Genomic DNA, 14,028 nt, shown 5'->3' with positions numbered 1-14,028 from the left:
AAAAAAACAACACTTTTGGAAATATGTAGTAGTATAATACTTTGCTGTAGGATCAACACATATATGAAAAAGAGCACAAAAGTCTCTTTGAGCATACAGACTACAAGACTCTGAGGACACAGACTGAAGTTACAAGTGGAACAGTTATTTATGGATTTCACTATACCTTCTTTTAAGTAGAAAAATCTAAAAACTAATACCAAAAATATACAGAATTGATCATTTTTATGTTAGGGTATTAGTCTATTAACAGTAGACTTATTCCCTGGTAACATTTACTAATAATGCACTAAATTTCCACATATGTAACACAAAGAATATCTTAAAATGGAAAGTTTCAAACGACTCTTGTAGTGGGGTAGTATTCAAGAGAAATAAGGCTAATACACAATTTTGAGCACAGCTGTAACACTCAGTACACTGATGTGCTAAGAATGCACCTAATGCTACAATACCTATGATAAACAGTTTTTATTTCATTGATCCAGCTACCAGTGACGTTTCAATATTCAACTGCCACCTCGAAAACACTTTTCTACTTAAAGCCAACATTATAAAGACAAAGATCTTTGCCTACTAAATTATTAGCTAGTTGTCATCAAGATTTCAGTCACCTGCATTTCAAAACAAGCTCTAAGAACACCTTAAAATGATTCCCCAAATATGAATCAAATAATTCACACAATCATCTAATCAGACTTTAGTTATTATATGCATTTAAATTACTTCCTACAGCAACAGTCTTCACCAATCAGAACTGCTGTTTGAAATTCTTTTCTCTGAAATCTGTTATTACTTCACCAGTTTGAAAATTTGAGCCATTTATTTTTAGACACAAAGGTTAATAAGAAACATTCTGTACCAAATGCACATAACTTTACAGTAAACGCTTCCCCCCCCCCAACCCCCCACCTCAGGAAACTATTCTAATTCACCTCCTCATTTTACCAAATTATCAAAAAGGACACAATGTGGTCTGGATTTCAGCACTGAAGACAGTAAGTGACAATACATGATTTGCAGAATGAAAAATTAAAAGTTTCACAATTTTAACAGGTAAAATTACTGGCTTGTGATAAATGGGGTTGGCATGTAAGATTATCACCTTTCAAGGTGCAGTTCTTAAACCACCTGAATTTTTCTGACCAAAGATCTTAAAACATAGTCTCTAAGTTCACAGTATGCAATTTGGAAAAAAAAAAAAAAAAGCTGCCTAGAAAGAAAAAACAGAGCACTTACATTTGAAGCATGACTTGGTTCAAGAATACCCCATCCACCAAAGCCACATATTCATCCAGGTTGGTCCCATTTCCTGCAGCCAGAGGTCCAAACGTTTTAACCTAGAACAGAATGATCATTACGACACGAACGCCCACCTCCATCTCTGCAGCCACAAATAATGCAGCAAAATATGCAACAAATAACACCCCACTTACCCAAGTGACCAAGGGGCTGGTCATGAACTGCTCCAGAAGGGGAGTAAAAACCTCGTTCTCCATTTTACAGAGAATGTACTTGGGAAAGAAAAAAAAAAAAAGGAACTACCACAAAAAAACGCCTAGAGAATTGGTCACTAAACGTTGAAGAAGTAAGTAGAAATCAATGAAAGTCCATTTTGGCACGGGAAGAAAATCCCATCGTGGAGGGGAGAAAAACTCTCCCTCCTCAAAAAACACCCTAGAGGGAAACGAATCGAAATCCCGAAAAGTGGCTTCGACAGCAGCCCCGAGCGGCAGCCTGCGCTGGAAATGTCTGTACCGGGCGAGGAGGGGCAGAGAAAAGGCATCTGGAGGAGGAGGAAGGGAGAAGGGGCTGGAGCAGCAAGACAAAAAGCCCGTCAAGGTTGCCCAGCTCCTGGAGGAGCCAGAACAGCGAGGCTGCCCCCAACGAACTAATCCCACCGTGGGCTAAATGAAATCCCACGTTAGAAACCACGTTAGGGGTTCCGAGCGGCCGCCAGGCTAGACCTGTGTTCCGCTCAACACGTTCCACCCACCAGTGGGCATGGGGCAGCTTTGACCCGCGGAGCTTTCCCTGCCTGCAGCCCCTCACCAACGACAGGCAGCGCTCGCTCCTTCCCCGCGAGCACACACCACCTCTCAGCCGCCTTCGAGCCTCGCCGCCTGCCCCCTTCCCCTCCCGGGGTGTGGGGGCTTGAATGAGTGTCTCTAACCCCCCAGGTTCCCGAGCCCCGCCAGCCTTTTCAGTGCGCCTCTGGGAAGCCCTGGCACAAAATCACCGCCGCGGTCCAGCCTCTTCCTCCGCCCTCTCTAGAGGAGCCGGAGTAACGGCCTCAGAACCGCAGTGCCGCATCACACCCCGCTCCTCGCCGCTCAACTAGCGCCTCCAGCCAGCCGTCAAAGGGAGCGTGCAGCTCCCTCCGCGGCCATATCCTTCCGCCGACTCTCCGCCCCTCCCGCGCCGCGAGCCTCTGGATTGTGGGAGAAGAAAACCGCTGCATGAGCGCGCTCCCGAGTACGCGCGACCCCGGGCCGGCCCCGCCGCCGCCCAGATCCTAGCGGCGGGCGCGGCGTGGACGCGCGCTCGCTGCAGCTGCTGCGGTGGCCGGCTCCTCGCTCGCGCCCAGGATGGTTGCCAGGGCCTGGGGGGCGGGGATGGGGAAGGGAGAGGAAAGGGTCGGTCTGCTCGCTTGCTCATGCCTAATTATGGTTTATTTCCTCCCCGAGTGCTTTCTTTGATGTGTGAAGGAAAGAGAACGAAATCCCTCTCTTCTAAACATGAGGGATGCAGACGGCCTTTTTCGGACAGTTTGATCTGTTGAGCGTTCTTTCGCCAGCAAAACGGAGTAAGAAAACTCACTGCAGTAAATAGCAAAGAAGGGACTTGAGCCGCAAACTTGTTTGTTTTAGGGGTTTTTTCCTCTTTTTGCTTCTTCTTTAAAAAATCCAGTCCATGAAAGCATGCATGCTCTTCAAAGTTGCACCTGAATATAGTAGGATTTTAAATAACCAAAGCTGCCTTTCAACATGCTGGTATTTTCTAACTGGAGCAAACGTGATTCAGACATTGTTGTTTGACTATTTGGTGATTGAAAAAAATCCGAACAAAAATCAAGAGCTACTAAGAGGAAACATTTGGAAGTCATCCAAGTTGGGTGACAAATAACCAGATTACATATTTGTCATAAAGCTTAATGCTGTGCACGACTGGAACCATCAAAGTAATTTTAACAGTTCCCCCACAAAATCAAATGTTATTCCTCTTCATTTTGTAGGAAAATAAGGCTTTTCCCTGGGACAAAATGGCATGCAAAAACATTTTTTTTAGAAAATATAGTATTATAGTTCTTCAATGTGTGTTTACATTTACATAAATATCTACTTTGAGTACTTACATGATATTTTTAATTAGCAAAAATGTTTTTGTCATAACACTGAATTAAGAACAGCACAATTTCTTATTTAGGTTGTTGAGAGCCTGGGTTCTAGAGTCTTCTGCCGAATTCAAATCCAGGCTGTAATACTTACCAGCTGTGTAAGCCTAGGCAAGTCTCTGAACCTCTCTGCACTTTACTTTCTTCACGTGTTAAACAGGGTTAACTTAATACAGCTAAATGGCAACCTAGAGTAAGGGTTTTATGCATATTACTGGTGTTGTTTTCATTATTATTCCTCTCAAATTAAGAATCTTGAGGGAAAAAATGAAATGTAACCTGCCTTACTTCAGTTGCAGGAGAAAGAATCTTGCTTTGGAGAGCAGACAAATGCACTTCCCAAATTATCTTAATTAAAATTAGGATGCATTCATGTGGCACTTTGCTAAGTGATATACAGAGTAGAATCTTGCATTGCCCTGGCCAGTACACAAGCCCTGGGTCATCCCGGTTGTTAGCAGTCTTTTCCCTTTGCTCTTGATGACTCTTTCTTAATCACAATCCTTTATTTGGAAACACAGACCAAGAATGAACAGGCACCAAGAAGGAAGAATTGCCCTGTGCCTAACTTGTCCACTTTTCTTTGTAATCTCTCAGAAGCCTGGCTGAAAACAACATGGAAGTGTTCATGCCTGTACTGTGGTTTGTGTTAAGACAGACCAACCTGCTTCATTCATAAAGGAAAACACCATGAAGTTTAACACCAGTGTTGAGTTAAGGGCATTTTGGATGGTAATGACTGAAGGTTAGCACAGAAGTTGAAAATTAAGATAGAATTGTTTATCCTCTTTACAGTTAGTACCTAGCCCTCATAGAAATCTGGATTCCCCTTTAGAACCAGATGGCCCCAGATGCTTCCTGGTCTGTCTTTAGGTTTAACACACACACACACACACACACACACACACACACACACACACACACACACACGGACGCAACAAAGAAACATGAGGAGTTAATTGTAAAAGCAGGAAGCTTTAGACCAGACGGAGGTCTGGAGTAACTTATTTGAAAACCTACCAATTCACAATTCTCTAGTTTAACAGCAGCCTTAGAAATGCTTTATAATATCTCAAGAGTACAATCAGGAAACTTCTCTGTCTGGCAAAAGAGGATTGCACATTATATACAACTTAATGGTCTTTGAATTGCAACATCCTGTAAGAATAAATCCAAAAGTTCTCCCTATCCTCCTTTCACTTAGGAAGATATTTCTCAAGATTTCTTCAAGGTATTTTTTTGTGTGTGTGTGCTTTGTAACTATGTGTCCTGAATTCATTCCCTCTTAGAACATTAAATCCCCAGGAAAGGACTTCAGAAAAATCATATCCATCTGGCTAGGGTCTAAAGCTCCACCCTCTTCTAATCAGAAATTAAATGATTGGAATGGACTAGGATCAATTTAAGAATCACTAGAGAAAGATTCTTTCTGTGTATTATAATTGAGGCTTCCCCTGCAGGTCACACATATATAACATGACCTGTGTACTAAAAGCACCCATGTTTACTTCCATCTTGATTTACACTACAGGAAGTGATAAACTCACTAGGAACCAGGCTCCTTGGTGACAAATATTTGCAAAGCTAATCACATCCATAAGCTAGTATAATAAATGACATAAATACAGTAGCAGAATGGCACTGTTGTTTAGAATAGCTGAAAATGAAAATAACCCAAATGCCCATTGGCTGATAATTGAATAAATTAAATGTGGTATATCTATAAAATGGAGTATTATTTGGCAATAAAAAACAATGAAGTATTAACACATGCTACAGTATGGATGAACCTTGAAAACATTATGCTAAGCTAAAGAAGTCTGTCACAAAGGCCTGTCACATATTGTATGATACCATTTATATGAAATGTCCAGAAGAAACAAGTGTATAGAGACAGAAAGTAGATTTGTGTTTGTTTAGGTCTGGGGTGATTGGGAGGAAATGGGATTCATGATTTAGGGGTGTGGGTTTCTTTTTGAGAAAATACTCAATGACTTGTGATGGATACACAATACTGTGAATATACAATAATCACTGAATTGGACACCTAAAATGGCTGAATTTTCAATTAGTTCTTAAAAAAAGGAATGGCATCATTGCTTCATGAATATTTAAAAAGAAATGCCAGGTCATCAAGAAATCCAATCTCTCAAAGATTTCTCAAAAGGGTCTCTAAGTCCTCTTGATGTAAAGAGTAAGATTTTAAATTCACCTTAGAATATAGAAGATATATGTTTTAATTATCAAGCATAGTTTTAAGAGAAACATAATACGATGACAAAGAGAAGGTATTTTACCTAATTTCTTTGAGCATCTATTTCCTCAGCTGTAAAATGGGATAGTGGTTTCATTCCCTAAGGACATCTAATTAGTGCACTTGTAGTTCTGTTCTATATCTCAAATGGGCAGAGGAAAGTAAAGTTGGAAGAGATGACAGAGCAGAGAAAGGAATCCTCTTCTTAGCCTGGTCATCAGTAAGGTGAAAGTCGCTCAGTCATGTTCGACTCTTTGTGACCTCATGAACTATACAGTCTGTGGAATTCTCCAGGCCAGAATACTGGAGTGGGTAGCCTTTCCCCTCTCCAGGGGATCTTCCCAACCCAGGTATCGAACCCAGGTCTCCCACACTGCAGATGCATTCTTTACCAGCTGAGCCACAAGGGACGCCCTTTCTACAATGATTCCTCTCAAATGCCCTAATGCTGTATTCTGAACAAGGTGAACCATCACAAATTCATCATTACATTCCACGCTTGTTGTTGTTCAGTCATGTCTGACTCTGCAACTCCATGGACTACAGCTCGCCAAGCCTCCCTGTCCTTCACCATCTCCCAGAGCTTGCTCAAACTCATGTCCATCTAGTCGGTGATGCCATCCAACCATCTCACCCTCTGTTGTCCCATTCTCCTCCTGCCTTCAATCTTTCCCAGCATCAGGGTCTTTTCCAGTGAGTCAGCTCTTCGTATCAGGTGGCCACAAGTATTGGAGCTTCAGCATCAGTCTTTCCAATGAATATTCAGGATTGATTTCCTTTAGGATTGACTGGTTTGATCTCCTTGCAGTCCAAGGGACTCTCAAGAGTCTTCTCCAACTTTACAGTTGGGAAGCATCAGTTCTTCGGTGCTCAGCCTTCTTTATGGTCAAACTCTCATATCCATAAAATAACTACTGCAAAAACCATAGCTTTGACTATATGGGCTTTTGTTGGCAAAGTAATGTCTCTACTTTTTGATATGCCATCTACGTTTGTCATAGCTTTTCTTCCAAGGTGCAAGCATCTTTTAATTCCATGTGACCATCCCCTGAAATGCTCATTCCTCATTTCTAACAAAATGAATTCCCAACCTTCAGGATTCCAGGGTCATTTTCTCTGAAGCATTCCTCTTCCACGGGATAAGTGGTGCCTGCAGATGATCTAATCTCCATTTGTTTCTATAATATACCCTGAATGGCATGTATTTGCTGACATGTTCTTCTGGATAGATGGGGAAATCCTGAAGAGTGACCTCATTTTATTAACCTGTGTATCCCTGGCATTTAGCACTGTGCCTTGTTCTTATGGGAACTCTTGGTCAGTGTGTTAGAGTCGTCCTTCAACCATGGTGACCAGTTTAAATTCCTGACAATTGCCAAGAGATCACAGATGAGCAACTTCCAAGAACTATTCTAGTTAACTAATGACCTAGAGGAAGCATTAACTGAAGATACCACTTGCCAGTGAACGTGAAGAACTAAAAAGACACTGAGATTATAAAACACATGGCTTTCAAGACAGATTTTGCCGGTCTATAATTTTTTTCCCTCAAGGAAAAGCATAGAGGTATACATAAATATGATGTAATCTCTCATTTCTCAGACAGCATACGATGACATGTCTTCAATACCCAAACTGTTTTCCATTTGTTATTATTTTATGAAATCTTGTCGAAAGGTGTTATTATTGTCTAAGCTTTATTGAACAGAAATGGACACTTCATTAAAGAAATATGTCACTGCAATTGACCTAAAAGACTGTGTTATACTTTTAATATAATAATATATTCAGAGGCTCTTTAGAAGTATGAGGGTGTTTGACCTGTCCTCACAGGTCCCGGACAACTATGTTTTGAGTTTTTACTTTGAAGAGTTTTCTTCTCTTCTCGCCTGGCTCTTCATTTTTGTTGCTGAGAGTCTATCAAGAGTCCCCATTCAAATCTGCAGCAACTAATTTTCTATCTGCAGGAAATTCACAGATTGTGAAAACAGTCTGAAAGATGTAATAATTTTTGAGTGAGAACCTGATGGACTCTCCTATGAGTAAAGTCTGTGAATTTGTGATGTGCCTACAAGAAGTGTGTAATGTTTTGGCTGTGGTCTGACATGAAATAATCTTCTAAGTTAATGGTCACTTGTCAGGTATTTCCAGGGTATGACTGTCATATCATGTGTTCAGTTCCTTGTATTTGTATGATTTCTTCCCCCTCCCTTAATTCCTTAAATCTGTGCTATAGTTGGTGATGACTCATTCCTTCTTAAGATGCTGCTGATGGAAAGACGGCAAACAAATAGAAACTTGATAGAGGAGAAAATAAAAACATGTATGGAAAAGGACAAATTTTATAAAAATGGACTTTTAAAAGGTGGTAAAAAATCACTCTCATATTCTGACGGTAAACCTTTATGATCTTAGAGGCAAACATTAACAATACCTAGTTAAGAAAGAACTTATCTGTGTCAGAGCAAATGATGGAGCATTAATAAAACAGACAAAACTTCCATGTGGCAGGAAGTACTCTCACAGTGGAGGAAGAACACAGAAATACAACTGATAAATTATATACCATGACACAAAATCTCAAGACCTTCTGATAAAAGAAACACAAACTGGCTATTCTTGGGTATAATAATACCATTTTAGGGAATCATTTGAATTTGTCACACAGCATCCCTTTGGGGTAAATCAGCAAGTCAATTCTACACAAGGCACCAGTGGTGCTCTGAGGCCACTGAAAATAAATGAGGGCTAAAACAAATACTTCTAATCATAGAAAAAATGTAGGTCTGTTTTCATATGAAAATATGAATTACAAATGATGAACATTGCAAATGAGGAAATATGAAAGCATTTTATTTCCTTCTGTCAAATGACAGTGGGAAGATGTGTTAAAAATGCATATGCAAATATAAGGGACTATGTATTTTATGTTCTGCTTAAAGTTAAAATTCATGCAAAACTTTTAAAAATTGTAATGTGAATATTTTTATTTTCTAATTTTCAATTGAGATATGCCAGTTGAATATTTTCTCTTTTTTTCCATTTATTTTTATTAGTTGGAGGCTAATTACTTTACAATATTGTAGTGGGTTTTGCCATACATTGACATGAATCAGCCATGGATTTACATGTGTTCCCCTCCTGAACCCCCCTCCCGCCTCCCTCCCCATCCCATCCCTCTGGGTCTTCCCAGTGCACCAGCCCTGAGCACTTGTCTCATGCATCCAACCTGGACTGGTGATCTGTTTCACCCTTGATAGTATACTTGTTTCAATGCTGTTCTCTCAGAACATCCCGTCCTCGTCTTCTCCCACAGAGTCTAAAAGTCTGTTCTGTACATCTGTGTCTCTTTTTCTGTTTTGCATATAGGGTTATCATTACCATCTTTTTAAATTCCATATATATGTGTTAGTATACTGTATTGGTCTTTATCTTTCTGGCTTACTTCACTCTGTATAATGGGCTCCAGTTTTATCCATCTCATTAGAACTGATTCAAATGAATTCTTTTTAATGGCTGAGTAATATTCCATATTGTATATGTACCACAGCTTCCTTATCCATTCGTCTGCTGCTGGGCATCTAGGTTGAAAATCAGAGTTAATTTTATTCCATGAATTTTGTAAAGATCTTTTGTTTCTCAAACCAAAATAGCTGTATGAAATATTCAGTTACGTGAAACTAAACATATTCCATATTTTAAAAATTATCAATAATACATTTCATTGTCCTATTTGGAAAAATCAACAACACACAAAAATGAAGCAAACAAAAAAAAAAACCAAGCCTATAATTCTACCACTCAGAAGTTAATACATTTCTGCATATAATTCATATTATTTTAAAAAACGGTACCACTCTCAAAACACCACTAGGAAATATAACTATGATCAAAATCTGAACATGCATCTCAGTTTAAATTATTCAATAAATGGAATTCAAACAAATTTTTAATAATGATATTCACCATGTGTTAAGTGTATAGAACCAATTGGTAACCAAAGGTTACCAATTTTTAAAACATCAACCCCCAAATTTCCATAACCATATCTAAAACTTGGCTAATAAGCCTTGTAAAAGAATAAAAATGAATTATTTGGGTTTAAAGCCAAACTGAGATTGAGTTCTATATTGGTCAGTGCATTCTAACTTTCTTTATTAATCAACATTGATTGAGCTACTGCATGTGTGAGATAGCATATGGACTATAAGATTCAGAGAAGTATCCAAATGAGGCCAAAATAAATAAAATGATAAACATATCATTCAATCAATTAGTTCAAAGGTCAGCAAAGTTTTTCTGTAAAAGGCCAGATAGTAAATATTTTAGGCTTTGTGGGCCATAAGGTCTCTGTTGCAAGTATCCCCCACTGCCATGGCTGCACAAAGCAGTTATAGACTATGGAAAAGAAATAGGTGTTGCTGCACTGTAGTAAAACTTTATTTGTGGAAAATAAAGGTTTGGTTTTGTCAGGCCATAGTTTGTCACCTCTAAACTAGCAGTCACTGTATTTATATTGGATGCAAAGAAAACAAAAAACAGGGTTGAATTTCTTCAGTCAAGTCATTAACTTTCTAAATAATCAACTCTATTGCATATATATTCTAGAAGTGTGGAAGAGTTTGTCTACAAGTTGCTTGGAAACAGAATTCCATTATTCTAGTGCCTCAGATATAGTTCAAACGGTTTTCTATCTCTCATCATGTTACCATTGGAAACCAATCCCCTGGGTATAAAAATATTTGGGGGGCATTCTCTTGAGTCTCAACAGGAAAGAGGAGTTACCCTTGAAGTGGTTGAAAGGGGAATTTAATGAAGGGATGGCTTGGAGAGGTGTGGAGAGTTAAGTGAACCACCAGAGGGTGGAGAAGCACTGAGGGAGGAGCAATACCAGGAGGGCTTCTATCCCTCCGCCAAAGGGCTTGGGGAGGAGGAAATTGTGCTTCTGGAACCCCGAAAGACTGTCGTCTTGGAAGAGGAACCACTGGACAAGAACTGTGTCCATAGAGAATGGAGCTACTGACATCATCACGCTGCAGAAGAAGAAATGGGAAAGAATATCCCAACCTCTGTCTTTCTCACTTATGTTGCTGGCCAATGATCCCCACTGCTGAACCCCACAAGAAGCAGAAAGCAAGAGAACCCAGGTGATATGACTCTGGCATAGAGCTGCAGGTGGAAAATGTGGATAACACCTGAAACCGTGTCTTTAGATTCTTTGATAGCCATACAAGTTGGCAATTCTTATCAAATGAAAATAAGCTTGAATCTTTGGTGCCATGCCATGATGAAACACGAGGAGTGAATAAATATGTTAAGATGTTAAGAATAAAATGCCATAAAATATGTGGCATGTCATTCGATATATAAGATCTGTTAATGCAAAGTATAAACCAAATCTCTTTTTTTAGACTAACAAATATATAGTATCAGTGTCCTGCAGTGTCTTGCACATAGTACGTACTCTATATTAGTTGGATGAATAAATTTGTTAAGATAATTAATTTTTCATAACTTTCATATAAAGAACTTGACTTTTATGTAGCAGGAAATGTAATTTATTAGGAGATGTTATTTTAAAAGAAAATAGCAAGATTAATGTGACAATGGGGTGCTGGCACTGGTGTTTCTCTTATCTGTGCCCTTCACTCACAGTAAGAAGCAGAAGTACTACACACACACAGACCAACTTGCACTAAAACCTATACATTCAACATTTAGAATGAATCTTCATTTGAAATCATTTAGTCATCGTTCTGTTTAATAAGAGCAAAATGGATAACAAATCAGAGTTATACCCTTTACTCATATCTGACAAAGTTTAATTAGCATCTTCCAAATTCTTTGTGAAATCAACATGGTAATGACTGAAATAATGTTAGTAGATAATACCAACTAGAGTTCCTATAGTTAATACATTAATCCTATGAAGTCTTTGACTCTAAATTAGGAAGAAATTATTTGTATGCAACTATTACCTTTCACAAATTCATATACATGTTCTGTAGAAATTTACTAATGTAAGTCTGGAAAAATAAATTTTCTAGTCCTGAATTGAGCATATTTTGATCCCAGAAGGCTTTAGATTTCATGCCCCTTCTTTTCAGTTTGAGACATGGTAATAGTATATCAATTACATTACAGCTATGGACAATTTTTGAGTTTTGGTAGTTCTGAATTAGTTACCCATCTGTCTGCTTCTCCTTCATTTTATCTTTTATTTACCATGGCCCTATCTTACTCATACTTAAATTTTTTTAAACTAAGGTCATAAGAACAATGGCCATATTTTTCCTGTAGCTCGATGTGAAAACACTTTGCTCTTACTCATTTTGCAAGAGCATATCAAATTACATAGAATTGGCAAAACTCAACATGATTTTGTGAAGAGCAAATCCTGCCAAACTAATTTCTTTTCTTCTTTTTTTTTTAACCAACTGCAGGACCTGGCAGATGGTATAGCAATGACCACCTCTACAAAACATCATCTGTGTCTACTTACCAGTCTATATATCATGTGTTTTTTAACATACTCTGGTGCTCAAGTTTGAGGTAGAACCATGAAAGGAATGCTTGCTCTCCCTTCATTGCACTCCTGAATGCTGATCTCAGCATCAAGGCGTCAATGAGACCAAAATCAGTGACTGAGTCGGCAAAGTACACACAGATTGTAGATCACCCTTGTCTCCTGAGAAGCAAAAAAGTAGAATTCCACCTGGTCTAGAAATCAAGTGACCTGATGCTTCCAGGATTTCTCCAAACTGTAACACAATATCCCTGTACTTCTGCACTAAAGGACCCCCACCTGGACAAATACCACAAACAAAATAACAAAACAAAAAACTGGCCACTAAGAAGCGGTGGAGAAATTAAAATTCACCAAAAAATCCCTGTATATTTCAAAAATAATCTATTAGTAACATCAGATGCTTCCTGAACTCACGGAAAGCACCACCCACATGCCTCAGCTATAATGTCAGTCTAAAATTTTGTCCAACAGGTTTTGTCCACTATGAGAACTTTCTGTTCAGTCCCTTTTCTTTTGTCTATTCAGTGAACGTGCATTTTCAGTAATTATTATGAGCCACGCACTGAGGATACAGAGGTGAATAAGATGTTTCCTTATGACACATGAACCCTCACGGACCTTACAGTCGGCTAGGAAATACAGACAAACTGATTATTCTTAAACAGTGCAATGTGTGATGGGTAGTATTTGAGGAAGAAACAAGATTCAGTTTTAGTGGAAAGCAAAGAAAGGCTGCACAGATAGATGACCTTTCATCCAGGCCTCAAATGAAAAGTAGATGTTCAGTGGAAAGGGAAAGTCCAGGGCATTTCAGATAGAAGAAAAACAGAAGCAACATATCAAAGTACCAGAGAGCATGGTGTGTTTCGGCGTCATGAATACCTTTCTGTAGAGAAAGAACGTAGTTTCCCAGGGGTGGAGATGAGTGGGAAATGAAAGTTGAGGTCATACTGTCAAGAAACCAAAATATCATACTCAAGAACTGGTCTTGGTCAATTAAAGCTTAAAAAAAAAAAAGTGAATGGTATCGGATTTCTCTTTTAAAAAGAAAATTCTAGTAGTACGGTAGAGGGGGGATTGGAAAGAGGTGAGGCTGCAGGCAGAGGAACCAGACAGGAATTCCTCCTACTAAAGTTTTATAGATTCAATACACACTGCTTTCATTTGTTGCAAGTTTAACGCTGACTTTCTTGAACTTTGTTGACAGACAAGAGGTTATGAACACTACCACCCATCAAGCAGCTTGTTCTTATTGCCCTCTATTGGCAGAAAGGAAAAGAAATTACTGCCTGGGGCATTATTTTAGATTCATTTGCTGGTGGAATTTAGATTTCCCTGAAATAATGTTTGTTCTGTTTGGTAGTATAAAAATACATGCCACTCTAGGGTATATATCTGAAGAAAATAAAAACACTAATTCGAAAAGATGCACGTACTCCAATGTTTATAGCAGTGATATTTACAATAGCCAAGATTATGAAAGCAACCTAAGTGTCCATCAACAGTTGAATGGATAAACAAGACGGGATACAAACACACACACACATACACAGGCACACACACGATGGAATACCACTCAACCATAAAAAAATGAAAAATTTCCATTTGCAACAACATGAATGGATATGGAGAGCATTATGTTTAGTGAAGTAAGACAGATGAGGACAAATACTGTAAGTTTTCACTTTTATGTCGAATCTAAAAAATAAAACAAACTAGTGAATATAACAAAAAAGAAACAGACTCACAGATATAATGAACAAACTAGTGGTTACCATGGGAAGAAGGAAGGGAAGAGGAGCAAGATATGGTTGGGGACTAAGAGGCACAAATTATGTATAAAATAAATAA

General features: G+C 38.8%; 1 protein-coding gene across 3 annotated transcripts in view; it reads right to left on the bottom strand.

The window, feature by feature from the left end:
- CCDC88A (coiled-coil domain containing 88A) overlaps window positions 1-2,282 on the bottom strand; it is a 112,080-nt gene extending 109,798 nt beyond the window's left edge. For all 3 annotated transcript variants that reach the window (XM_061155416.1, XM_061155417.1, XM_061155418.1), the window contains exons 1-2: window positions 1,437-2,282; window positions 1,240-1,340 (exon numbers count right to left, since the gene is read on the bottom strand). In XM_061155416.1, the coding sequence (XP_061011399.1) occupies window positions 1,240-1,340; window positions 1,437-1,499 (164 nt within the window). In that variant the 5' untranslated portion in view covers window positions 1,500-2,282. The remainder of the gene's footprint in view (window positions 1-1,239; window positions 1,341-1,436) is intronic.
- Between the last annotated feature and the right edge of the window lie 11,746 nt (window positions 2,283-14,028).

Source organism: Dama dama, chromosome 11, assembly GCF_033118175.1.
Source record: "Dama dama isolate Ldn47 chromosome 11, ASM3311817v1, whole genome shotgun sequence".
Taxonomy (NCBI): Eukaryota; Metazoa; Chordata; class Mammalia; order Artiodactyla; family Cervidae; genus Dama; species Dama dama.
The sequence above is the reverse complement of the archived record's forward strand: the minus strand, read 5'-3'. Positions and strand labels throughout refer to the sequence as shown.